A 27,989-nucleotide genomic window follows, 5' to 3' on the forward strand; every position below is an offset into this window, starting at 1 on the left:
TCCTTTCCTCCTCCTCCACCATCAAAAAAGAGGACTTTATCCAGCGTCGGCTCCCATCCTCTGCTGCCGCATCGCACGACGCGACGGCGGGCGGGCGGACGACCGCGACGCGACGACCATGTGAGGAAGCGGCGACGGACTCGGCATGGGCAACTCGTCCTTCCCAGGCATGTAGTCGCAGGTAGTCTTAACTTTGTCTCTCCGTGCACTTTCCCGCCCGTGCACGCGCGTTTCCTTTGCTCCGGAGTCGGGGGGCGCCGCCGCAACACGGCACGGCGACGTTCACGTGACCGCGCCAGCGCAGGTTACCAGTTGTCTAAATGGATACTTTGCTACTATTTCGGGGATTGTGAACTCACGGGCTGCCATTGACGGCGATGGATGTCCAATTCGTTTGAACTGAAGGCTGGCAGCGATCAAATCAATCCATCATTTTGATGACTTAAAAAAAATCAAGCAAACAACAAACTCCTGATTTCTGTAGTCCTAGATGATTATTGGGGATTCATTATTTGGGGCAGACCTACTTTTAACATGATTAATACTCATGATAAAATTGGCCTAATCAGTGATAATGGCACTATAGTTCTAATGGTGCTACTGATCATATTGAACTGGTGCCAATAACACTATCTTGTGCCATTGGTACTCTTGACATAATACTAATACTGCTATTTCTGTACTTATTGGCCTCATTGCTATTATTAGTATCATTGCTGCTACTGGCTTTTGGTACCAATCAACAATAACTCGTATCTTGTACCATTGGTACTCTTGTCGCTTTACTAATACGTCTATTTCTGTACGTATTGGTATTATTGACGTTATTAGCACTAATGATGCTACAGGTACTTTTGGTACCAATCATTAGTATTAGCACTAAGTGTATAGTGTTGTAGCAAATAACAGTACTATCTTGTCCCATTGGTACTATTGTCACTCTACAAATACTCCAATTTCTGTACATATTGACTTTATTAGTACTAATGGTGCTACTGGTACTTTTGGTACTACTGATTGTATTGGCACTAATTGTGCTTAATTTGTAAATCATAAGGTGCCAGAACGCACAGTACATATGACAGCGCAGGGATGACGAGACGGGCACAGGTCCCGGAACATACGCAGAAAACAACACGCAAATGCCCACTTGCCAAGCTGTGGGACTTACAAGCCTCAATTTTAGATAATATCCATGGTATAATTGTTATGACAACAATTTACAATTATTTAGGCTACACTGTGCCCAGCGCAGGCAATTGCCCACATAACCACAAGTGGGACAGTACATGGTCAGCAATTAGTTTCTCAACAGGTCTAACTTGTAAAACATAAAAAAAAAAAAAAAAAACCTGAGATTACAATGAATAACACAAACACATTCTTTTGCGAGTTTCATCCCCCGTTTTCTCTGGCCCCAAAGTTCCCACCGCCTTACAAATTGTGTAGCCCAAACACGAATTTCCCATAAGGGTACTGGCCTGTTGCTCCGGCTGTTGATGGTCCACCTGGCCGACTGTTGGCGCTGTAGCGGGCCCCCACTTCGGGTGTTGCTGAACCTGACCACCTGCTGCCACGTTAGCAGCCACCTGCTCTGGCTTGGCTGGCTGAACCTGGCTAGCGCCTGTGGCGCTAGCCTCCTGCTGCAACCAGTCCCGCCCGTTAGCATGATCGCTGCAGCTGCCCTCACCGCCGGTTGTTGCTTTTCTGGCTCGTTTTGAACTATCGTCCTACTTTTTGAAAGAAGACAGTAAATGCAACTGTCTTTTTGGCATGGTGAAATCCTGGCTGCTTGCTCCCAAGATGAAAAAAATATATATAATTTAATGTCAGGGGCGTGATTTGTTGGTCCAGCTTATCAGTGCATCAACAAATCTCCGACTCTTTCAAATGACTTCAAATTTTTATAAACAACATGCAATTCTCAGGGATTGTCCTGTAACTGAATTTATGCATATTATTATTTTATTTGATACATTTTTTAAAAACGTTTTTATATTGTTATTATTTTCTATACACGAGAGGTGCCGGATCTGCTCAAATAAGTCCCGGAACACAGGGAAGCCAAAATCAAAAGGTGCCGGATCTTGTTCCAGCAGTGTCCGGCACAAATTGAATAAAATTAAATTAAATAAGTGGTATTTGCCATGTGGCAAAATGGATATTGCCGTGTGGTATTTTTTTGCCATGTGGCAAAATGGACTTTGCCATGTGGCATTTTTTTCCCCATGTGGCATTTATTTTTTTCCATGTCGCATTATTTTTTTTGCCATTGCCCATTTTTTTGCCATGTGGCATAATGGATTTTGCCATGTGGCATTTTTTAAGTGGTATTTGCCATGTGGTAAAATGGATGTTGCCATGTGGAATTTTTTCAAGTGGTGTTTGCCATGTGGCAAAATGGATTTTGCCATGTGGCATTTTTTTGCCATGTGGCAAAATGGATTTTGCTGTGTGCCATTTTTTCTTTAACATGTGGCCAAATGGATTTTGGCACATGGTAAAGAAATGCATTTTTTCTTTACCATGTGGCTTAATGGATTTTGGCACATGGCAATATCCATTTTGACACGTGGCAAAAAAATGCCACATGACAAAATCCATTTTGCCACATGGCAAAAAATTGTCACATGGCAAAATCCATTTTGCCATATGGCAAATAGGACTTTTGGTTCTCGCTGTCTCTGACTTGAAGGACGGTCGCATCGTCTCTGGTGGAGAAGTTGGGGACCAAATGTATTTTGGCACATGGTAAAAAAATGCCACATCGCAAAATCCATTTTGCCACATGACCAAAAAAAAAAAAAAAAATGCCGCATGGCAAAAAAAATGCCACATGGCAAAATCCATTTTGCCACATGGCAAATACCACTTTTGGTTCTCACTGTCTCTCACTTGAAGGACGGTCGCGTCGTCTCTGGTGGGAAAGTTGGGGACATCACGTGGCTGAAAATGGGGGCGCGCGTCCATTATTAATTATTTATTCAATTAATAATTTTTGCTACTTTCTTCATTTTGATGTTACTTTTGATCCATTTGTTTTTTAATGAATTGTCTTTGTCTATGGCATCCAGACAGCGATCTGCTGACGCGGGAAGCGAGCGTCTCGTCCTCTTTTGGGGAAGTGCGGCAGGCGGGCGGGAACACTGCGACATCGTAAAAGGCGGGAAGTCTGCGCTGGAGGGGTGGGGGGACTCGCTGGGGGCTGGAGTGCGGTGCTCAGATAGTGCAGAAGAAGAAGCGCAAAAGTGGAGCGAGAGATAGAAACGCTTCATTCTCCGCCAGAGAGGATTAAGCATGCGGCGAGGAAGGAGGGAGAATATTCGCAAATCGGGCACGTGTCGAGGCGCCACGTGATGCTGTCCAATCGTGTGCTGTCCAATCATCCTTCTGCTCGGAGTTTATCACTAGTAGACTTCCAATCCGTTTGAAGCGGGAGGACGGCAGCGAATGAACAAATGCTACTTCAAATGAATTGGATGGATGCGTCAATGGTGGCTAATGAATTAACAAGGAAGTGACCTGCAAAATGTCCCAAAATTAACAGGAAGTGACCTAAAATGTTCATGAAAAGACCTACAAGTGCCCCAAAATCAACAGGAAGTGTTCAATGAATGGGAAGTGACCCAAAAATCAATATGAAATGATCTTAAATGGACATGGATTGACCTTGGAATGACGCAAAATCATGACAAAGAGGCCAAAATCAACACAAAACTAGAAGCTGCAATTTTTGGAGAAATTACTCTGAGCTTTTGCTGTGTGGAGATGTATATCTTGGCCCAGCACAGGTTGGTTATGGGACATTTCGGGGACAATATCAGGTAACTTCCTGTTGATTTGGTGACATTTGGGGGACGTGTCCTGGTCATATCAGGTCATTTGGGGACATATGGGGAGCGTGGCCTGGTCATAACAGGTCGTTTGGGGACATTTGGGGGGCGTGTCCTGGTCATATCAGGTCATTTGGGGACATTTGGGGGGCGGTTCCTAGTCATATCAGGTCATTTGGAGGACACGTCTTTTTGATATCTGTTCATTTCCTGTTGATTTGGGGACATTTGTTTTTCCGTCACTGAAAATGAATGGGAAATTTGGACGTCCGTGGCCGTGAATAGCATCGACTTACATTTGTGTCAATGGAATCCAAGTACATTGACATCAATAGAATCAACAAACATGGTCGTCAATGGCATTAGACAAAGTAAATGCTATTGAAAATGAATGGGAAATTTGAAGATCCATGGCCGTCAATAGGATCGACATCCATATGCGTCAATGGAATCCAAGTATAGTGGCATCAATAGAATTGATATACAATGGCAATCGTCAATGGCAACTGTCTACTTTGGCCTCAAAACAATGTTAATGCCATTGGAAATGAATGGGCCGTCATTGGCATCGACTTCCATATACGTCAATGGAATCGGGGACATTTAGGGGACCCGTCCTTTTGATATCTGTTTATTTCCTGTTGATTTGGGAACATTTGTTTTTTTTTTTTTGCCACTGAAAATGAGTGGGAATTTTGGACGTCCATGGCCGTCAATGGCATCGACATACATATGCGTCAATGGAGTCCAAGTATATTGGCATCAATAGATTCAACAAAAATGCCGATCAATGGCTTCAATACAATGTCAATTCCATTGGAAGTGAATGGGAAATTTGAACGTTTTATCCCTTTAAAAATGAATGGGAAAGTTTTGGTCAAATTTCCGGGGAACCGTAAACTTTTTTCCAAATTCTGTAAACAACTTCTCGTCCTGGAATTTTTGATGTTCAAATTATGTGATTTAGTCAAAAATTGTTGGAGTACATACATTTTGCAAAGTTTTGTTGTTGTTGTTGTTGTTGAAAAATCGGTGACAATCGGCGTTTACGGGCGAAGGAAAACATTTCCGGGGTCGTCCGAAAAAGTCCCTGCATCGCGTGAAAATTCCGGTCGCTGTGCGCCGAAGAAATCCCATAAAAAAAAAACAACATTTTTTTTTACTACTTTGTATTTGCAACGCAAAGACCCTAATAGTAAAATGAAAAGACCCATATAATTATCTGTCCATGCCTGGAAATCAACAGGAAGTGACCCGGAAAGGCCCTAAAGTCAATCGTAAAGGATTTAAAATGTACAGGAAGTGTCCAATGAATAGGAAGAGTCCCCAAAATGCTCTAGAATCAATAGGAAATGATTCAAAATGTACAGGAAGTGACATTGAAATGCCCCAAAATCATGTTGAAGTGGTGCAAAATCAACAGAAAGTGACCTGTACCTGATCCGAAAAAAACATTTGTTCATTCGCTGCTAGCGTCAATGGCAGCTTTTGCTTCAAAAGAAAACAAGGCTGTCAAAATTATCGCGTTAACGGGTGGTAATTAATTTTTTAAATTAATCACGTTAAAATATTTGACGCAATTAATGCACATGCCCCGCTCAAACAGATTAAAATGACAGCACAGTGTCATGTGAACTTGTTACTTATGTTTTTTTGCCCTCTGCTGGCGTTTGGATGCGACTGATTTTATGCACTCTGAGCATTGTGTAATTATTGACATAAACAATGGCGAGCTACTAGTTTATTTTTTGATTGAAAATTTTACAAATTTTATTAAAACGAAAACATTAAGAGGGGTTTTAATAGAAAATGTCTATAACTTGTACTAACATTTATCTTTTAAGAACTACAGGTCTTTCTATCCATGGATCGCTTTAACAGAATATAATAATATAATAAGTTATAATAAACAAATACAGTACTTATGTCCAGTATGTTGAATGTATATATCAGTCTTGCGTCTTATCTTTCCATTCCAACAATAATTGACTGAAAAATATGGCATATTTTAGAGATGGTTTGAATTGCGATGAATTACTATTCATTTTTAAGCTGTAATTAACTCGATTAAAAATTTTAATGGTTTGACAGCCCTAAAACAAAACAAAAAAATCATCCAAACTGAGACTGTTAAACTGCAGCGTGTTGTCTTTCCGCTTTCCACGGAGTTGAAGGACGCCGCAACATTAGCGCGACCACGTCCGGACATAAAATTGAAGTAATGGCGTCGGTCACGCCCGCCGCTAACACGCACGCGCTTCCCCGGGGGACGTTTGGCCTCGAGTGGAAGTGAAATACGAGCGGAGCGGTCGCTCGGGCTTTGCGCTCGTCGCCAAAGAACATCAAACATCAATCAAGACGGCGGCCCGCGCGCGTCCGTCACTGCGTCTGCTGCTATGTGTCTGTTTTTTTAAGTCTCGAGAACAAGTTGTGTCCTGGAAAAGCAGGACAGACTCAATGGAATGAAGGCAACTTTTCGGCTAGGTATGTCCCCGATCCCATTGCGTGATCAGAAATTGGGCTTTATCGCATTATTTTCACGGGATCGTGTGGAAATATGCATTTAATTATTTTTCTAAATCATTTTTGGGGAAACAAAAAAATCAAGATGTATAAGGATTTTTTACAATGCAACTATTCCCGTTGTGTTTTGCAATCATACTTCTGCCGCGAACTGAAATGAGCTTAGTAGACGTCCAATTTATTTGAAGTAGAAGGGCTAGCAGCGACACGGAAATACCCTAAAACAGACTTCATAATGATATTGACATAAAACAGTCTCGATTCTTGGTTAAAAGCAAAAAAAAGGGCAGTTAGCATTTATTTTATGTAAATATGTCGAATGTACTGCTAGTCTTTTAGTCTTACCACAACAAAGAGCTTTTTATGTTGAAATTCTTGTGACTAAATGCTTAAATCCCTGAATTCTTTATAGATATGGACGTAAAGCAGTGTCGATTTTTGGTTAAACCAAGAACAAAAAAATGGGCAGTTAGCATTTATTTTACGTAAATATGTCAAATGTGATGCTAATCTGTTAGCAAATGTGGCAGCCCCCTTAATACAACAAAGAGCTTTTTGCGTTGAAAATTCTTGTGAATCAATGCTTAAATCCCTGAATTCTTGATAGATATGGATGCGAACCGGTCTCGATTCTTGGTTAAAAGCAAAAAAAACAAAAAAAACAAAAAACAAACAAAAAAAAAAAAAAAACACGCAGTTAGCATTTATTTCATGTAAATACTAGCGGTTCAACGGTTTGCGGTTCAAAGCCGAACCGTACGGTTCGCCCTGTACGGTTCAATACGCCTTTATGAACCGCGGCTTTTCGGTTTTGCAATTAATGTATTCCGAACGCTTGTGGAATGAATTGATCGAGCTCTCTGTGCCTGTGTGTGACGTGAAGCACCGCTGTGGAGAAATTCCCGCCCCGCAAGTAAATGTCCGATCGCTGTCAAACACCTGTGTAATAGAAACCGAGTAACGCCCTCTCTCGCTTACGAACGAAGTGAAAGTGAAACAAGAAAGAAAACAAATAGCTATGGCGAGCGGAGGAGTGGAGAGACCGAATTTTGAAGAAGCACCGGCTTTTTTCAAATCTGCGGTGTTGCAACATTTTGGTTTCCCCGTGGACTAGGGAAAGAAAATATTGAAGAAAAAAAAAATTGCAAGCATTGCTCAGTGCTTGTTCCAAAAGGCTAATGGCAACACTTTTATATCATGACTCCGGCACCTCAGCCGGCATCACCCACAGATATCACTTTCTCAGGGTAGGACAACCCCGAAGATGACACCAGTGAAAACACATGGCGGGCTTCGTTAATTTTTTTGCAACGCTTGACCCGCGTTACATTGTTCCCAACAACGTAATCCCCAACATTTATGAAATGGCACGCAAAGCCATCGAAGATGATTTTGCTAAAGCACATTGTTTCGCCCTGACCACTGATAATTGGAAGTTGGATGTCCCGTGCTACAGAGTGCTACTACCTAACTGTGACGGTCCACTAGAATTCATATGTGTCAAGTTGTACGGTCTCGTCGTAATTTGTACAAGTGAGCATTCATTTTGAAATGTGTACGCCATACGTTACGTTCAAAATCTGCACATTTTTCGTGCATTTTTTTTTTTTTTTTTAATCCGTTCGGATTTGGTCACCGTTTCTGCAACGAGACAATGTTCGTTAATACGTTGGTTGAATGACGCGAGAAAAGTCAGAGACACGGAGAGGGAAGAGTGTTTGTTGAGACGCTGTAGTAAACGCGATGCTAGGCTAGGTGGCTCCAATATTTCCTGACTTAGCTGACAGCATACAATCTACGCCTAGATATCTCATGCATATATAGAACTACATGCGAAATGACAGACTCGGTAGAGTTAGTAAACAGCCGCCATTTTAGAGCAGTAAACTTCTCAGAAAGGCTCTGTTGTAGTAAACCTTACGAGCGAACCTAAGCAACTTTTTATCTAAAATACTCCTAAATCGACAAAATCTTGACTTGAGTCTATCTTTAAAGGATGAAACGGTTTGAAAATTTTCCCATGTCGAAAGTAGACAGAAGGGAACTAATGCAAAAACGGGAGCAATTTTATCAACTTTAACGGTTGATTGACAACATTAAATGACCTCCAAACATAGCAAAGGTTACTATGTTTTTGGGTTTGTTATTTTTTTTTTTTTTTTTTAATGAAAAAACAAAACATGAAAGGTATCACTAGTTACTTTGCCAAGTAACTTTTTTACTACTGTGTGTCTATTTCAGTAGTCAGTCACTACACTAACCAAAGAGCTAAGAGGCATTTTAACAGTCGAAAATGTTTACATTTTAAGTGTTTATTTCATTTTTTAAAAGCAAAATAAAGGCAGTTTAAAAAAAAAAAAAAAAAGCAAAATGCAAACCAAAACCGAACCGAAACTGTGATCCCAGAACCGAGGTTCAAACCAAACCGTGGACTAACTGAACCGTTGCACCCCTAGTAAATACTGCAAACTATGACGCCAGTGCTTTAGCGGCTAATTTCTCCCATTGATTTTTTTCACAACGTTTCAAAATGCATGCATGGTACGAAAAATATAATTACCTTGAATCCTTGAACAAATCACTCCTGAGACAATCCGTCCTGTTTGTATGCGGTACAGCTTTCATACTTTTTCAACCTAAATCCGGCGTTAGATCGCTGTGTGCATGTGTTTGAGAATGACTCCTCTTGATGTGGGCAGGCCCCCTACTTGAAAGCGTGGCGCAGTGTATGATGGATGTGACCCGTCAATATCATTATGAAGTCTAAGCCAAAAATCAATAGTCAACGATTTAAAATGTGCAGGAAGTGTCCATAGAACAGGAAGTGACCCAAAAATGCCCTACAATCGAGAGGAAATGATTAAACTTTTCCAAGAAGTGACATGGGAATGCCCCAAAATCAACAGGAAGTGACCCAAAAATGTTTTACAATCAATAGGAAATGATTCAAAATGTACAGGAAGTGACACTGGAATGCCCCAAAAACAATAGGAAGTGACCTGTAAGTGAGACGAAATCACCCCGGGAACATTTGTTTGGAGGCCCCGTTTGTGGGCGTGAAGGGAGAGTGGTTGGGTGAGGGAAGGTCAAACAGAAAGGTAAGATGATGCTCAAAGCTGGAATATAGTTATACCCGTTTTTATCTACAAAGATGAGAAAAAGCAGAAAAAATGTAAAGTACAGTCAGGAATTGGAGTCCACTTGAATAAATAATGACCTTCGCACTGCCTAATGGGCGGCTTTTGACCTGACATGGTTCAGTGACTTAAGTGTGCGCACTCAAGTTGCGGCAGGGTGGTTTCGTGCAACCACCCTGCCGCAAGTGTAGCCGTCGGGCAATCGCCATGGCGCTTTTCATTTGAAGCGGAAGGGATGGCAGCGAATGAACGAACGTTCATTCGCTGCCACCCTTCCGCTTTAAATGAAGTGAACATCTACTAGTGACAAACTTATTTCAATTGCTGGCAGAAGCATGAAAAGAGCTTTCGCTGCCCCTACCAACATGGCCGCCCTGAGAACATGTTGGTAGGGGCTATGTTCCCATCAAACTCAATGCATTGACATTCACATTAAGTCATAAGTAGTTTATTTCTTTTCCAGTTTTCAAAATATTTTATTTGCCTTAGACAGCACTGGATTTCCAATCCATTTGAAGTGGGAGGACTGGGGGCAAATGAGCAGACGTTCAATCATTGCCACCCTTCCGCTTCAATGAATTTGGACGTTTACTTGTGACAAACTCATTCCAACTGCTGGCAGAAGCATGAAAAGAGCTTTCACTGCCCCTACCAACATGGCCACCCTGAGGCCATGTTGGTAGAGGCAACATTCCCATCAGTCACTCGAGATAAACTCATTGAAATTGACAGCATAAGCATGAAAACACATTTCATGGCCCCGACCAACATGGCCTCAGAGCGGCCATGTTGGTAGGGGCGATGTTCCTATCAAAATCAATGCATTGACATTCACATTAAGTCAAAGGTAGCTTATTTCTTTTCCCAAATTTTAAAACATTTCGTCGCCCTCACCAACATGGACGCCCTGAGGCCATGTTGGTAGGGGCAACATTCCCATCAGTCACTCGTGATGAACTTATTGAAATTGATGGCATAAGCACGAATAAACTTTCACATTAAGTCATAAGTAGCTTATTTCTAATCCAATTTTTCAAAGATTTTATTTGCATTTGACAGTACTGGACGTCCAATCCATTTGAAGCGGAAGGGTGGCAGTCGTTCATTCACTGACACCCTTCCGCTTTAAATGAATTTGGACGTCTACTAGTGACAAACTCATTCCAACTGCTGGCCGAAGCATGAAAAGAGCTTCACATGGATACCCCTGAGTCAACGTTGGTAGGGGCAAAATTCCCATCAGTCACTCGTGATAAACCCATTGAAATTGATGGCATAAGCACGAATAGACATTACATCCCTACCAACATGGCCTCAGAGCGGCCATGTTGGTAGGGGCAATGTTCCCATTAAAGTCAATGCATTGACATTCACATTAAGTCATAAGTAGCTTATTTCTTATCCAGTTTTTAAACTTTCGCCGCCCCTACCAACATGGCCGCCCTGAGGCCATGTTGGTAAGGGCAACTTTTCCTCAGTCAATCGTGATGAACTCATTGAAATTGATACCATTAGCATCAATAGATATACCAATGTTCCCATCAAAGTCAATGCATTGACATTCACATAAAGTCATAAGTAGCTTATTTCTTATCCAAATTTTTAAAGATTTTATTTGCACTTGCCAGTACAGGATGTCCAATCCATTTAAAGCGGGAGGATGGCAGCGAATGAACGGATAAAATCCTTAAAAATTTGGATAAATTGGACATCTACTAGTGAAAACTAATTTCATTTGCTGGCGAAAGCATGAAGAGAGCTTTCACCGCCCCTACCAACATGGCCTCAGGGCGGCCATGTTGGTAGAGGCAACATTCCCATCAGTCACTCGTGATAAAGTCATTAAAATTGATGGCATAAGCATGAAAATACGTTTCATGGCCCCTACCAACATGGCCTCATTTCAATTGCTAGCGGAAGCATGAAAAGAGACCTACCGACGTGGCTTCAGGGCGGCCATGTTGGTAGGGGCAACATTCCCATCAAACTCAATGTACTTACGTTAAAATTAAGTCATAGCTATCTTAACCGATTATTTTATGAATGTCGAAGCTATTACCTATTCAATGCCTGCCAGTGATGGCGCTAGACGTCCAATCCATTTGAAGCGGGAGCGAATGACGGCGCGCCCTAACGGCACATCTCTCGTTCTCCCAGGTCGAGAGAAAAGAAAGAATCCGATGATCTCCGCCAGCGACGCCGAGTTCCAGCGGGATTACCGCACGCTGGCCGGCGGCGGATCCCGGCGCTTCGTGGACGGCGCTTCCAATGGGGGGTCGCCGGCGTCCCCGTCGCCGGAGAGGCGGCGCGCTGCCATCCAGGCCAAGAGCCTGGAGGCCCTGGACAGCATCCACAAAGCCGACGGCGCCGTCGCGCGTAACAAGATGGACGGCAGCCCGGGCAGCCTGTCGCTAGGGGGCGCCGCTCGAGGACGACAGGTACGCCACAGTCGGCGCTAGCTAGCAGCTTTCCGCTTGAAATTTAGCTAAAGTTGCTAATCTTTTAACCCCTTGATGGCTCAATTTACATCACCTTACATCAGTGGCGGAACAAATGTGAACAGGAACCGGGGGCAATAACTAAAAACGGGCCTCCCGAGGTGTGTGGGGATCCTAGAGGATGATTATTCGTGGGTCCCTCCACGCTCTCGTGGGCCCTTCAAGATGATTGTCTGATGTGTGGGGCGGGGGCGGTACAAATGAAAAATTTTCTGCCGGTAACAACCAGTCGAGCAAGGGAAGTGGGGTCTTAGGCTGGGTTCATACTGCAGGTCTGAATGCACAATTCGGATTTTTTGTCATAACTGTTTTTTTGGCGTGCCCGTTGAGACTGCCTTTGTCCATGGAGCCCGTTCAAGTATTACACATGCACACTAATTTGCAGTCAGACACAAGCTGAGGAAACTGACCCGCATACACACAAGCATCAAAACAAATAACTATGCACTGTGAGTGCATGACGCACACATAAGCCTTATGTGTGTGTTTCAGTTTGCCCCAACTCGGCCATGTAAGAAATACTGAAATATTGCTCATTTGGCGCACAGTAGGAAACCAAGCAATATCAGGCGTATCTTCATTGTTTTTTTTTATTTTTTTATGACTGTTGTCAAACTCGCCTCCTGCGTAGTAAAAGCTAGGCTCTAACGCTAATGAACAGCTACATCGATGCTCTCGCTCTTTGCTATACGAAGTCCGATTTGAGAGACTTGACAGTTCAGACCACCGCCACATTCTGGGAAAATGTGGCCCAGATTGGATTTAAACCACCTACGAAAGTGACCCAGATCGGATGTGAAATGGTCCACTTCTATGCGACTTGTCCCATTCAGACCGAAATGGTCCACTTCTATGCGACTTGTCCCATTCAGCCCAACAAGTTAATGCCTCACTCGAGTCGGGAAAACACGAAAAAATTGGATTCCAGCATTAAGACCTGCAGTATGAACCTAGCCTAAGAGATACAGGCAGTCCCCAGGTTACGAACGAGTTCCGTTCCTATGCTGGCGACGTAACACGAATTTCTGAGTGAATCAGAATTTACCCTTTAAGTACCTCTAAACACCCCCTAGATCTTAAAGTAACTATCCAAAAACATGTATTATACGTCATATTAATGATACGGAAGATACTGTTGATACATGTTACATCAATCCTGTGAGGTGATACTGGTATGTGACTCCCCCCCAACCTCCCAAAAAAAGGTTATGGGGGCCGGTGGCGCGTCTCCTAGTCCCTTCCCTGATGCCGGTTAGTGAGGGCGCGGATACCATCCTGGGTCCCGGGGGGATGGCAGTGGCCCCCTTGCCGGAGCTGTGGGAGGAGGAATCGGACGCGCGAGCTCACCCCCATGACTGGCTGGGGGAGCAGCCTTGGCCCTGGGGCGGCCCCCACACAGCATTTCCACTTGTCTGCAGGACTATCACATGTCTAATGGGAATCACACATGACTGGGTGCAATTGGAAACACAGAAGTGGAGAAACTATACTGTAGGTGCCAGGATTAGCGATCAGGCAGCAATAAATAGGATGTCAACATATCCACACTTACAGGTGATTCACATAACACTGGGTTCTACACCTTACATTGCTGATTTGTGTACGATCCACACCACCCCCACCTGTCCTCTTTTTCCTCGGTCATCAGGCCCCTACATGGTGTCCACCGGAAATACAATTAGCTAACGATAGCACCAACATATTCATGGTTAGTGTAGGCGTTTAATGTATTTCTTGTTGTTTGTTCTTCTCTTCGCTCTACCCTTTTTTCCTTACTGTCCCCCCTTAAACCCTTCTTGCTCACTGCTTTCTCCTAATAGACGAAACGCAACGATGTATGGATACTTTAATACTTTTCCACACTTTTGACAACCATAATTGTACGTCCATCACTGCTAATGGCAGACAATGAGTTAAGTGACCGGAATGACTTAATAGGTGTTCTGAGAAGACGCCGTACGCGATCAGAGATACGTGATTGACGTCAATGAGGCAGGCGGCGGGGCCGCAGGGGGGCGGAGCTTTACTCAGGGGCGAGAGACAGTGACAGACGGCGGAGAGCATCTGAGAGAGAGGGAGAAAGACGCGGGAGGGGGGCGAGCAGGATGCGGATCGCCTCCGAGGCGCCTCCTCCGCCACTGCCGCCGTAGCGACCGGGAGAAACTCCGCTGCATCCACCGGCGCGCCAAAAAAAAAAAAAAAATGGCGCGAGAGGAAGAGGACGAGAGAGGAAGAGGGATGCTGCATTACCACGGTAACCGTCTCCGCTCGTTCCTGCCGTCGTGCAGGTTGACGACGTTCCCGCGTGCGGCCAGGTTGACGTCATGTTCGCACACGGACGCTTGGCCGCAGAGGAAGACGATGGGTGTGTACAAAGATGGCTACCGGTGTGTCGGTGGAACCCGGCTGGTGATGATGTCACTTCCTGCCGTGGACCAAAAAGAAGGAATTGAAGCATTTACCACCTGACATTGTGTGTGACATTGGTCGCTAACGTTTATACTGAGTGATTATCCTGAGGTGTGCGCTGTTAACGTATAATTCGATTGATTGATTTGCTCAGAAACACTCCAACTCTGCGCTTTGAGATACAAGTGACCTGACTTTTTCGTGTTACGAGTGACCAGATTTTAGAGTTCTTCAGGTTACAAGTGAACAGATTTTGAAGTTTTTCACGTTACGAGTGACGCCATTTTGGAGTTCGGCGTGTCACGATTGTCACCCGATCTCAAACTCAACTCAACTGGCATCTTTCTTACCTAAACTGCTGGCCAAAAGTATTGGCACCCCTGCAATTCTGTCGGATAATGCTCAATTTCTCACGGAAAATGATTGCAATTACAAATGCTTTGGTAGTAATATCTTCATTTATTTTGCTTGCAATGAAAAAACACAAAAGAGAATGGATAAAAAATTCAATCATTATCATATTACACAAAAATCCAAAAATGGGCCGGACAAAAGTATTGTCACCTTTTGAAAAATCATGTGATACTACTCTAATTTGTCTAATTAACAGCACCTTTTACTTACCTGTGGCACATAACAGGTGGTGGCAATAACTAAATTACACTTGAAGCCAGTTAAAATGGATTGAAGTTGACACAACCTCTGTCCTGTGTCCTTGTGTGTACCACATTGAGCATAGACAAAAGAAAAAAGGCCAAACAACTGTCTGAGGACTTGAGAGGCAAAATTGTGAGGAAGCACGGGCAATCTCAAGGCTACAAGTCCATTTCCAAAGACCTGAATGTTCCTGTGTCTACCGTGCGCAGTGTCATCTATGAGTGTAAAGCCTATGGCACTGTGGCTAACCTCCCTGGATATGGACGGAAAAGAAAAATTGACAAGATTTCAACGAAAGATTGCGCGGATGGGGGTAAAGAACCTCGACTAACATCCAAACAAGTTCAAGCTGTCCCGCAGTCCGAGGAAACAACAGTGTCAACCCGTACTATCCATTGGCGATGCATCTGAATGAAACGGGACTCTATCGTAGGATACCCAGGAAGACCCCACTTCTGACCGAGAGACATAAAAAAGCCAAGCTAGAGTTTGCCAAAACTTACCCGAGAAAGCCAAAAACGTTTTGGAAGAATGCTCTCTGGTTAGATGAGACAAAAGTAGAGCTTTTTGGGAAAAGACATAAACATAGAGTTTGCAGGGAAAAAAACGAGGCCTTCAAAGAAAAGAACACGGTCCCCACAGTCAAACATGGCGGAGGTTCCCTGATGTTTTAGGGTTGCTTTGCTACCTCTTGCACTGGACTGCTTGACCGTGTGCATGGCATTATGAAGTCTGAAGACTACCAACAAATTTTGCAGCATAATGTAGGGCCCAGTGTGAGAAAGCTGGATCTCTCTCAGAGGTCATGGGTCTTCCAGCAGGACAAAGAACCAAAACACACTTCAAAAAGCACTAGAAAATAGTTGGAGAGAAAGCACTGGCGACTTCTCAGGTGGCCAGCAATGAGTCCAGACCTGAACCCCACAGAACACCTGTGGAGAGATCTGAAAATGGCACCCTTCAAATCTCCGAGACCTGGAGCAGTTGGCCAAAGAAGAACGTTCTAAAATTCCAGCAGAGCATTGTAAGAAACACAATGATGGATACTGCAAGCGGTTGTTTGCAGTTATTTTGTCTAAAGGTTGTGCTACCAAGTATTAGGCTGAGGGTGCCAATACTTTTGTCCGGACAATTTTTGGAGTTTTGTGTAAAATGATAATGATTTCATTTTTTCATTGCAAGCAAAATATATGAAGCTATTACTACCAAAGCATTTGTAATTGCAATCACTTTCTGGGAGAAATTGAGCATTATGTGACAGAATTGCAGGGGTGCCAGGAGTGTATCTGACAAAATGTCAGATAGGTATGAAATGATCTTCAAGGGGTATTTTTGTGATATACATCAAACATAAAATTTACACGAAATAGCACACAAAAGTGATCTATAACCTTTGACCTTCATTACTAATGTTGACTTTGTTCTCTTTGTTCCTCAGCAACAAGCTAACTATTGGAGCTTCAAGGTCAGCATTTACCACTTTCATTTTGATGATTATTTTTCTTATTTTGGCAAGGAGTTTAAGACATTTTTTGGTAGAGGTCGACCGATATGGGTTTTTCAAAGGCGGATGCCAATAAGATTTAAAAAAAAAAATTCAACCAATTGCCTATGTCTAACGCTGATTTTGGAAACAGACACTTGAGGCCGATATACTTTTTTTCCCCCCAAGCTCAGTCTGCTTCTTCATTTTGTTACACTGGCCACTAGGTGGTGCAAGGTCACAAATAACCAAGATGAAATAGGTCGTTAAATTTTTCTTCTGCTTTATTTTGCAACACTGGTCACTAGGTGGTGCAAAATCACAATTAACAAAGATCATCACCCGAACAGTGGAGAGACGTTATCTTAATCTATTGGCTATATATCGGCTGATGTTGAAAAATCCATTTATTGGCCCGATATATCGGCTGGCCAATATATCGGTCCACCTTTATAAAAAAAGCTCATCATCCATACAGTGAACATAACAGCTATCCTGCTATGCTATATATCAGCCGATGTTAAGAAAAGTCCATATATATGCCCGATTTATCAGCCGGACTTTTAGTTTTTGAATCACGCGTCATGTCTTCATGAACTGTGAAGGAATCTGACATTTTAGCCAGAATGCCGGAAGGCCAGCGGGATCCAACATCCCAGCCAAAAGGCCAAACTCCCGTGCGTTCACCTTATTCTTAACCCCTTGTACTGGCTCCATTTTGAAAGCTGGAAAAAGGCTTTGAAGCACAAGTTGACAATTTATTCAGGTCGACAGCGATCAAACAGTAAGGCAAACAGAAAATAGACTCAGGCGGGGAGTCAAGGTCATCATATCACATGTCACTTAAAAGGTTCCTGAGAAAAATGGCAACGATTAGTTAAACATTCAGTGTTTTGGAAGCTCTCGCGGGGCGGGCTGTGGGTAGGAAGAAGGGTGTGTTTAGAATTATTGTCTGTTTGTGGTTTGGACAGGAGGATTCCGGAGTTACTGTTGTCAGGGCAACGAGAGTTGTGGATTTTGCCACCTCAGCGTCAAAGGGGCTCTTGGAGTTTTGTCAGTCGTGTTATCAGTTGGATATCAGGCGGTCTCAGATTTTCCTTGTGCTGAGACAAGGCGTCCCGCCATTTGTTCTGGACTGTCCGGGAGAACTGACAGCAAGAGTTGGTGGTGCAGACGTGGGCTTGTCAGCGTCAGTTTTCCTCAGTAATTTGCATGACGCACACGTTGGGCTTCCGCGATAAGAAGGCGTCATGTATCTTTACGCCCTATATTATGCTTATTTTCTCTAAACTATGGTATAAGTACTATTTATTTCACATTGACTGTGGTACAGTAATTCAAACAGTCAAACAGTAAATACGAGAAACAATACTATTCCCTGGTTGATTATATTAAGTGTCTTAGAATAATGCAAAGACTTAGACGGTGCCTACGAGAAAAGCTCTCCTTCAGCTCATTGCTGCCAACCACTTTGTTGTGGCAAAACGTGGGACTGCACTTCAAATTTTGATGTGGAAAAATTAAAAAAACCTTTTCAATATTCGCTGAGGAATCAGTCTGATGTGAAGATGTATGACTTGACAGGACCTGATGTCCCATTAGTCCTACATTGTGCTCGACGGTAAGGCACGTTGACCGCTGTTGTCATGGTAACGTCTGTGCAGAAGAGCGGGAACAATGTCTGCATTTTCCATCCGTGAGCACGAGCGTCAGCTTTTGCCGGCGCTCGTTCACGTCATTGTAGTGACGATAGCGGGCGTCCTTTTCAAAGACTTTTGTCTCGACCCAGACCCTTCGGTCCCGGCGAGCCGGTCGGAGGATTTGAAGATTTTCCGCTCCTACGGCTGCTCGCCGGCAGATACGGGAAATCCCAATTCCCCAGTCGGAGCGGATGGCGAATGCCGGCCGGCGCCGCTGCTTTTCCTCTTTTCACTGGCTTCAGGCTTTTGGCGGCAAAGGAGACATGAAGCTGTGACCTTTGTTTTGTTTTGTTTTTCTTGGAATCATGTTTTGATGATTATGGGAACCGAAATCATGGAAAATTGGTGCTTTGTGGGGGTGTGCTAAAATTCAATGAGTACCAAGTTTTTGGCAAATATTTACTACTTGTGGTCAGGTCCAATGTTGCAATAATGGAGGTCCATTGTATTGGACTTGCAATGGTGATTCTGCGACTAGTAGCGGGTGTCACTAGTCAAAATGGAATATTTTTCATCCAAAAGTTGCTATTTGTGAGAGTTTGCTTGCTGTTGTGCCGGACTAACAGAAAGTCTGTTTTGTTGGATGTGTGTTTAATGGCGACGGCAGAGTCGGACGCCTCGCGCCAGCGGGCCGAGTCCGACGCGGTCGGGCCGAGCTCCTTTTTTGTCGGCCGAACATCCGGACGCCATGTCGGAGCGCGACGTTCCGGCGGGCTTCAGCCGCATGAACCGCCTACGCCAGAGTCTCCCGCTCTCTCGCTCCTCTGCCAGCCAAGCCAAACTTCACGCGCCAGGTCCAAAAAACGCACTCACATTGTCTTCTTCTGTAGTGTCTCGATTTGGCCTTGGACTTTCCTTTTTTCCGTGGCTTTGCGAGCAGGTATGCTGTTCCTGCAGCTGGGCGAGGAGACGCGGCGCGTGCACTTGACTCACGAGCTGAGCAGCCTGGACACTCTGCGAGCGCTCATCGTGCACATGTTCCCTCAGAGGCTCACTATGGCGACGCTCAGGTAACCCAAGTGCGCAGCAGCGAGGGAAGGTTGACGATGGGCGCTATTCGAGGTTTTCGGGCCCCTCAGGTCTCCCAGCACGGCTCTGCTGATCAAAGACGAGAGCCGCAACGTCTTCTACGAGCTGGAGGACCCGCGAGACGTGCGCGACCGCTGCGTCATCAAGATCTACTGTAAGGAGCCGGTCTACGGAACCTACCCGGGACCCCGAAACTCGCACATGGCCAACGGGGACCTCAGGGTGAGTGCCGGCCGGCTGCGAGATGTCTCATACTTGAAATTGTGACTGAGACTGACAATAAGACCATTTTGGGACTAAGACTTAGACCAAGACCTACCTTCCTTGCTTGCTTCCCTTGATTCCTTTCTTCCTCCCTTTGCTTCCCTGATACTTTCCACCTTCAACTTATTCCGTCCTCCCTCCCACTTCTCATCCCTTCCTGCCTCTCTTCCTTCCTCCATCCATCACTACTCCCTTCCTTTCTCCATCCTCTCATTCCTTCCTTCCTCCCTCTTCCCATTCCTCCCGATGTCCCTCCCTCGATCCCTATATTCCTTCCTTCCTCTCTCTCTTGCGTCCTCCGTCTTTTCAATCCTTCCTTTCGTCCTTCCTCTCATTCCCTCTTCCTTTCTTCTTCACTCCTTCCCTCCCTCAATTCATTCCTTCCCCTCTCTAACCTTCCATCCTCCATCCATCCCTACTCCCTTCCTTCCTCCATCCACTCATTCCTTCCTTCCTCTCTTCTCCTTCCTCCATCCACTCTTCCCATTCCTTCCTCCCGCTGTCCCTACCTCAATCCCTACATTCCTTCCTTCTTCTCTCCGTTGTGTCCTCCCTCCTTTCATTCTTTCATTTTTGTCCTTCCTTTCTCTCATTCCCTAATCCTTTCTTCCCTCGCTACCTCCATTCATTCCTTCCCCTCTCTAACCTTCCTCCCTCCTCTCATCCCTTCCTGCCTCTCTTCCTTCCTCTATCCATCCCCACTCCCGTCCTCCCTTTCTCCCCTACTTCCCTTCCTTCCTCCTTCTTCTCAATGTTTTCTTCCTCCTTTGTGTCGTCGCTCCTCATTCCTTCATTACGTCTTCCCTTCCATCCGGTATCTCTCCCCACTCCCTTCCTTCTTCCCATTCATCCTCACTTCCTCGATCCCTACTTCGCTCCCTTCCTCCTTCCTCTCATTCTTTCTCCCTCCCTCCCTTGCGTCCTCCCTCCTGTCATTCCTTGATTCCGTCCTTTCTTCCTTTCTCCCTCCCTCTTCTTATCCCATTCTGCCCGTCTTTCTTCCACCTCTAACCTTCCTTACTTCCTTCCTCCCTCCCTCTTTTCATCCCTTCCTGCCTCTCTTCCTTCCTCCATTCATCCCCACTCCCTTCCTTCCTCCTCCCATCCCCACTTCCTTCCTTCCTTCCTTCCTTCCTTCCTTCCTTCCTTCCTTCCTTCCTTCCTTCCTTCCTCCCTCTTCTTATTCTGTGCTCCCTCTCTCCCATGATCCATACTACCCTTCCTTCCTCCCTCCCTCTTCCCATTCTGTTCTTTTTCCTCCTTTGCATCCGCCCTCCTCTCATTTCTTCCTTCCTTCTTCCCTCCATCCTTTCATTCCTTCCTCCCTCGCATCCTCCCTCCATCCCTCCAGCGAGAGATGGTATACGCCCCCCAGGACTCACCCCCCAGCCGGCGCCTGGGCACAGCCCCGGCGTCCTCGCAGCATTGCCCGGCCTCATCTTCGCCGCAGGGCTCGCCATCACGGACGCGCCTCCTCTACGGCGGGGGTGGGGTCCGTCCCTCGTCGTACGCCGGGCCTCCGCCCCACCACCAAGGCATGTTGCTGGCACATCACTCGCCCCCTTTACAGCAGCCTCTTTTCGGCGCCTCCTCCAGCGCCATCTTGGAACGGCGCGACGTGAAGCCGGACGACGAGGCGGGCGGGGCCCGCGGCGTGGTCCTCCTGCGTGCCGACGAGAGGGGCGGGGGCGGCGTTTACGCCGACCCCTACTCTCTGGGCCCGGAGTCCCGCTCGGGGCTTGCCGGGGCGCCGCACTCGCCGCTCCCCAGTCGGAGCGACCCGTACGGCTCCTTGTATCGGCGAGGGGGAGCGGGCGGGACGGTGTGCTCACTAATGGAGGGCGGCGGCCTCTACCGAGCGGGCGGCGGCCTTTACAACGATGCTTACGCGGCATCTATGTTGGCCGTCGGGCTGCGCGTGCCGCCGCCCTCCTCGCCACAGAAGATTCCTGACATGCGCGACACCTATGGGGGCACACTGCCGTCCCGCGGCTCCCCCGCTAGAGGCGAGCGACGCCGCGACTCGGTGTGCCTGGCCGGAGATGGTCCCAGGGCTAGGGGGCTGACTTCAGAACAGCTGTGCCTGATGGCAGCAGCGGCGGCGGGAGCGGACGGGCTCCGAGCGGACGAGACGGAAACCAGGTGAGGTTAAGACCGTCCGTATCCGCAGACTCCTGCGCTAACGACCATGTGCGGTTGTCAAGAGAGCGCATGGAGGTGATGGAGAAGCAGATCGCTAGCCTGACGGGACTTTTGCAGCGAGTCCTCAGCAGAGCGCCCGATGACAACAGCCCGTAAGTCACGCATTCCTCCTTCCCGTCTCTCCTCCGCAAATTGCGTTTACGTCTCCCCGCAGGGATAAAATGGAGTCGGCCAGCGATGGCTCGGGAACCGAACGTAAGTACCGCGACAGTACGGTGAGCATGTAATATCGCCAGCTTGTAGCTTCAAACTGCTCTAATATGCAAGCGGCTACTACCAGCTTTTATATGCTAAGGTGTGGCGCCATTGACCCCACGCTAACCACTGCTAGCATGAAACTGCCGCTAATGCTTCTTGTTCTTGCTGGACCTGCTAAAAAAATGAAAAATAAAAAAATAAAAAAACTGAAAAGGCAAATGTCAATCGTTTGGCTAGCGACAGTTGTTTGTGTTAGGGCACAATATGCATTAGCCAACTACTAGCTTTTAAATGCTAAGGTGTGGCGCCATTTGCCCCCCCCCCCGGCACTACGCTAACCGCTGCTAGCATGTAACTGCCGCTCATGCTTCTTGTTCTAGCTGGACCTGCTAAAAAAAACAGAAAAGGTACACGTCAATTGTTTGGCTAGCGACAGATGTTGTTTGTGTGAGGGCGCGTGTGTGTTAGCATGTGTTTTAGCATGTTTATTTGGTTTTCTGTACGTGTGTACTTGTAGTGCGTTCCTTTTTGTGCATGGGTTTCTGTTTTTGGCATTTTGGCATCTATGACTATGCGTGTCTGTCAGGGTTGTCCAAACTTTCAAAATCAAAGGATGACACTTTGATTTGTTCAACAGAGGATTGGAATTGGGTAATAACGACTGGGTCAATCAAAACTCGGCCGCAGTTGGGCCAATGGCTATAGTTCGGACACCTGTTGGTATATGTGCTAGCGTGCGTGCGGATGCTGAACAATGTGGCATTTAGCAAACGATGCTAACATTTTGGCTGCAGCCGCGACTCCCTCTGGCCCACTGGCGCTGATGCCGCCGCCCCCGTCCTCCGACCGGCCGCCGAGCGTGTCACGCGGGCAGATGCGGCGCCAACTGTTGGGCTTACAGCAGAGCACCAACGCGCTGCGTACGCAACTCTCGCAACTACGCGACATGCAGGTGAGCGAGAGGGAAAACCACGCTTAGCGTACGCGCGTGTTCCTGCTGACGTGTCGTTGCTTACGTGCCACTCAGCTGGAGAATCAGGATTCGGTGCTGGCGCTGCTGAGGCAGACGGAAGCGGAGCTTAGCGTGCTGACGCTGGAGGCGACGGCGCGAACGCAAGAAGATCCTCTGCAACGACAGCGCCTCCTAGTGGAGGAGGAGCGCCTCAAGTACCTCAAGCAGCAGGAAGCGCTGGTGCAAAAACTCCAGTCAGTACACGAGGCACTTCCGAGTTGCCTTTCCTGCCACGTTGACCTTTAACCTCTGCCGTCTAGCGAACTGGAAGCTTGGGTAGAGGATCTTCGGTTGAAATCGAGCACAGCAACCCCGGCCGCGAGCCAACGAGACCTTCAGCTGAAAAGTGAAGAACTCAAATCGTTGGCCGACACTCTGGCTAGCCTCAAGAGTGAGTACGCTGAGCAAAGTTGTGGGCCATTCGGTCGACTTCAAACATCCTGTCTTATTCCTTGTCCTGTTCTCCCGGTGGGTATCCAGGTCAGTTCCCGGGTCTTCAGAGCAAGATGCGCGTGGTTTTGCGCGTGGAGGTGGAGGCCGTGAAGTTCCTGAAGGAAGAGCCTCATCGTCTGGATGCGTTGCTGCAACGATGCGATAACATCCGACACTCGCTCAGCACACTTCGGAAGTATGGGCAGCACTTTCCCTCCATCTCTTTCTTACCCTTCCCTTGCTCTCTCACACTCTTTCTATCCCCCTTCCATATCCCTTACCATTTCCGTTTCCTTACCCTTTTCCTAACGCTTACACATACCCTTACACTGTACCTTATTTCATTTTTTGGTTCGTTCCGGGTTTCCTTTCCATTTCCCTTACCCTTTCTCTCTCCCTCACCCTTTTTTGCTTTTCCTTTCTTCCCTCTTACCCTATGTCCATTTCTTAACCCTTACTTTTTCATTTACTTTTTCCTTACGCTTTTCCTCTTTCCCTTTGCTTCCCTTTTATTTAATCCATTCCTTTTCCCATACCTTCACTCTTTTCCTGTTTCCCGCACTTTCCTATTCCCTAACCCCTACCCTTACCTTTTCTTTCACTTTCCCTTATCCATAACCTTTCCCTCTTTCTTCCTTTTACCCTTTCTCTCCCCCTCACTCATTCTTTCTCTTCTCTTCCTTACATCTCCTTTCTCCTTACTCTTTCATTTATCTCTTCCCTTCCCCTTACCTTCCCCTTTCCCACCCTCTCCCTCAACCTTTTTTCCTTTTCCTTACCATTTCCCTTTTATTTGTCCTTTCCCTTACCCTTTGTTCCGTTTTACCCTCCTTCCATTTCCTAACCTTTACTTTTGATTTTTTTCCTTATGCGTTTCCTCTGTTCCTCCCCTTCCCTTTTATTTGTCCTTTCCCTTCCCCATACCTTCACCCTTTTCTGTTTCTTCCACTTTCCCTTTTCCTCATCCATTCCCTTTCCCTTACCATTTCCATTTCCCCTTTTCCTTGCTCATACCCATAACCATACCCTCATCCTTTCCCTTCTGCTTTCCCAAACCCTCTTCGTTCCCCCTTCCCTTTATATGCGCTCAAGCAGACAGGCCAGCGAGAAGGAGCTGGAAGACGTGTCCGGCCAATCGCAGACCAGTTCCCCCCTCAGCTTGACGGATAGCCTGACAGACAACCTAATGGACAGTCTGACGGAGAACCCGTGCGACGACGGATGGATGTCGGTTGGCGCCGCCGAGCCGGAAGAGACGCCTCCGCTGAGCTTTAGGAGTCGAGCGGCTGCTGAGAAAAGCCTTAACACGCTAGTGTCTGCTGACGTCACGCTGGTGAGCAGCTTCCACGTTCTCCTCTATGCAAGAGCCGGAAAAAATACAAATAACGAGAGTAATGAAGGCGCGCGTTTCAGGCGGCGGAGCGCGACTGGGAGGAGAAGCGGGCGAGCCTGACGCAGTTCAGCGCTCAGGACATCAACCGTCTGCTGGAGGAGACGCAGGCAGAGCTACTAAAGGCGCTGCCTGACTTGGACTTGGCCGCCAAGACTGTGGCCAAACCCGCCGTCCCCCCCAAACCCCAAATTGCTCCCTGTACCGGTGAGCCGTCGCCGGGCAAAGTGCAGCTGGCGGCGCAGAAGCTCAACAGCATGGAGAGCGGGGCCTCACAGCGAGGAGCAGGTAGATCAGTTGTACCGATTGGAAAACTTGTTCAACTCTTAAAGCGCCATTGTCGATGCTACGTGTCCAATCGTCTCGCGTCTAATCACCTTCAAGGTCTACAAGTTTTTAACTTGGAATGGAAATAAAAACAAAAACATTAAAAGTAACAGCACTTACTTTGCCAAGTAACTAATTACTCTTACATTCAGGTAACTCAATAACTTTTTGGAAGTAATTTGTAAATGTATTTAATTACTTTTTTAAAGTAAGACTAAAAACACTGGTAATGACTCACGTCATTTGTTCCGTAGCAGACGTGGGCGTGACCCGATGCCGCACGGAGAAGCCATCCAAGTCTCCGCCTCCGCCACCCCCTCGCCGCAGCTTCCCGTCGGCGCTCGTCGCCCACCGCAACACCGACAACAAGAACGCAAAGGTGAGTCCCTGCACGCGAACCTCCATTTTTATAAGTGACGTCTCAGTCTCTGTCTTGTTGAAAGATGGAGGACGGCGAGCTGCCTAAAGCGCTGGCCAAGCTGAGGCGGACCCCCTGTGATGCGCCGCGCCCTGCTTCCACGCCGCCCGTCATGCCAATGTCGGACCCGCAGGACGCTGACGACAAGGAGGTAACGACGCTGAGGCGAATTCCGTGAGGGCTTCTTGTGAAGGCAAAATTAGATCTGGAAGAGTACAGATTGCGCAGCATCGGCTTGTATTTCCTAGTACTGTACTCCCCGTTACCGATGACGTCATATTAGTACTGTATAGGTGCAACGCTACTTAAAACAACACTTGGTAACTTTTCAGTTTTGGTCGATTTTAGCGACGCCGGTGGACAAAAGTGGCAGTGTTTTGCCTTAAGGAAGACTGTGTTCTCCATGAGGAACAGCGCACACCCGAACAGTGTCGTAAAATCATTGATCAAAAATCAATGTCCCGGTCGCCTACAGATGTATTAAACAACATTTCTGTTTCCAGCAACCGTGTGAAAGATGAATAGTAATGAGGTAATGAATCAATTTGTGGCTAAACAATAGCGTACAACGGTTAGCAACCGTCGTATGCTATTGTTTAGGCTTAGTGTAGATAAACCCCCCCCCACCCCACTCGAACTCCTCAGCATTGACGAGGGGGTGTTGTCAAGTGAAAGCTGGGTCAATGTTAGCTAGTAGCTGCCTTTTTTTATTTCCTCAGACAAAACTTTTTGTCTCTTTTATTGCTCTGCCATCTTTGCAGAATTTGTGTGAAAGCATTCGCATCGACTTCCGTCAGTAGTGAAAGGGGGAGTGACATATGCAGTAAAGCAGTTTTTTTGTGTGGCAGGGTCCCTGCCACCCTCCTCAAAGTTAATTAGTGCTGATGAAAGCGATACAGACCGCGTCAAGTTATAAAAGAGGTGTCATTCAACTATTGGTCGGTCGACATATTATCACAAATGTTATGAAAATATTTTATAAAGGTTGAAAAGTTACCTTGTGTTGCTTAAAAACGCTTGCTCCGCAAAATAATTTGTCCACTTTTCCACATCCAATATGGTGCCGACGTCCATTCCCTTGCCCACTTCAGGGTGTGTTTTGTGTTTGTGCTTGTCCCACTTCTGCAGATCCTCGGTGGTTCACCGGCGTCCGTCAAAGGTCCGACGGTGGCGGCCCGCCTCAAACATTTAGAACAAGGAGGACGTAAGTCCAAAGAGGACGTCAAAGCCTTTCCGGGGGGACAGCAGCAGGTTTTCCACTTCTAGTAGACGCCGTCCATCGTCAACGCTTCCTTCTCGTCATCATCGTGTTGACGAGACGCTCGCCTAACAAAGCACAAAGGATGATTTGGTCAGGGATTAGGGTCGTCGTCGCGTCGGATCTTTGTCAAAATGGATCATGGTCAGCGGATGCCCTGAAGTTCACCCCTACATTCTTCTCTTTTGCCTCACGTTGATGACATCACAGGAAATTACAACGTTGGATTTTGGGGTTTGGAAGAGGGATGTGGGGTTAGGGTCGTCGTTGCGTCCGATCACAGTTAAAATGGATCACGGTCAGCGGCAGCCCTAAGGTTAACCTTGTCCTTCAACTCTTTTGTCCCATGTTGATGACATCACGAGGGGTGACGATGTCGGAGGTTGGAGTTTAGGTTGGGGAAGTTGTTATGTCTGATCTCAGTCAAAACGGATCATGATCAGCAGCAGCCCTCAAGTTGATCCCCTCTGTCTTCTCTTGCGTCCCACGTTGATGACATCACGACAAATAATGAGTTTGGAGATTGTGGTTTCAGTTGGGGCTAAGGGGTTAGGTGAATCGTTACGTCTGATCCCATTCAAAATGGATGACTTGTCAGCGGCAGCCCTCGAGTTGATCCCTTCGGTCTTCTCTTGCGTCCCACGTTGATGACATCACGGCAAATGATGAGGTCGGAGACTGGGGTTTCGGTTAGGGCTGAGGGGTGGTCGTCGCGTCCGTCCCAGTCAAATTGGATCACAGTTAACGGCAGCCCTGAAGTTAACCCCCTCCTTTTGTCTTTTGTCCCATGGTGATGACATCACGAGAAATGACGACGTGGGAGGTTGGGGTTTAAGTTTGGGATAAGGGGTTAGGGTCGTCGTTATGTCCGATTCCAGTCAAAATGGATCATGGTCAGCAGCAGCCCTGAAGTTAACCTTCTCTTTCCTCTCATTCGTCCCACGTTGATGACATCACGGGAAATGATGAGGTCGGAGACTGGGGTTTGGGTGGTCGTTGCGTCTGATCCCAGTCAAAATCGATCACGGTCAGCTGAGGCCTCCAGTTAACCCTGTCCTTCTTCTGTCCCATGTTGATGTTATCACGGGAAAAGACGATGTCGGAGATTGGGGTTTAGGTTAGGGATTAGGGTTATGGACGTTGTCATGGAGATTGGGGTTTAGGTTAGGGATAGGGTTATGGACGTCGCGGCTGATCCCAGTTAAAGTTAAGGGGGTTA

At 46.5% G+C, this 27,989-nt stretch overlaps 1 protein-coding gene across 6 annotated transcripts; it reads left to right on the forward strand.

The window, feature by feature from the left end:
• Position 1: 1 nt before the first annotated feature.
• Positions 2-27,977, forward strand: LOC130909575 (SRC kinase signaling inhibitor 1-like). Of its 6 annotated transcripts, none has more exons than XM_057826225.1 (19): positions 2-167; positions 11,651-11,931; positions 16,496-16,522; positions 18,848-19,034; positions 19,121-19,250; positions 19,320-19,491; positions 20,885-21,675; positions 21,738-21,827; positions 21,890-21,930; positions 22,314-22,340; positions 22,728-22,885; positions 22,961-23,139; positions 23,206-23,336; positions 23,426-23,573; positions 24,470-24,710; positions 24,791-25,055; positions 25,349-25,473; positions 25,538-25,663; positions 26,641-27,977. In XM_057826225.1, the coding sequence occupies exons 1-19, from the start codon at positions 146-148 to the stop codon at positions 26,776-26,778; spliced, it is 3,279 nt and encodes a 1,092-aa protein (XP_057682208.1). In that variant the 5' UTR covers positions 2-145; the 3' UTR covers positions 26,779-27,977. The 6 variants fall into 6 exon arrangements, with proteins under 6 accessions (XP_057682208.1, XP_057682211.1, XP_057682210.1 ...); XM_057826228.1 differs by having other exon boundaries at positions 25,352-25,473; XM_057826227.1 differs by having other exon boundaries at positions 24,473-24,710.
• The last annotated feature ends 12 nt before the right edge of the window (positions 27,978-27,989 follow it).

This window comes from Corythoichthys intestinalis, chromosome 21, assembly GCF_030265065.1.
Source record: "Corythoichthys intestinalis isolate RoL2023-P3 chromosome 21, ASM3026506v1, whole genome shotgun sequence".
Taxonomy (NCBI): domain Eukaryota; kingdom Metazoa; phylum Chordata; class Actinopteri; order Syngnathiformes; family Syngnathidae; genus Corythoichthys; species Corythoichthys intestinalis.

Excerpts from the sequence above, each read along its gene's own strand:
- LOC130909575 (XM_057826225.1), top strand. The coding sequence starts at position 146 with ATGGGCAACTCGTCCTTCCCAG. Across the intron at positions 168-11,650 it reads GGGCAACTCGTCCTTCCCAG|GTCGAGAGAAAAGAAAGAAT; the intron begins GCATGTAGTCGC and ends TCGTTCTCCCAG. Across the intron at positions 19,492-20,884 it reads TGGCCAACGGGGACCTCAGG|CGAGAGATGGTATACGCCCC; the intron begins GTGAGTGCCGGC and ends CCATCCCTCCAG.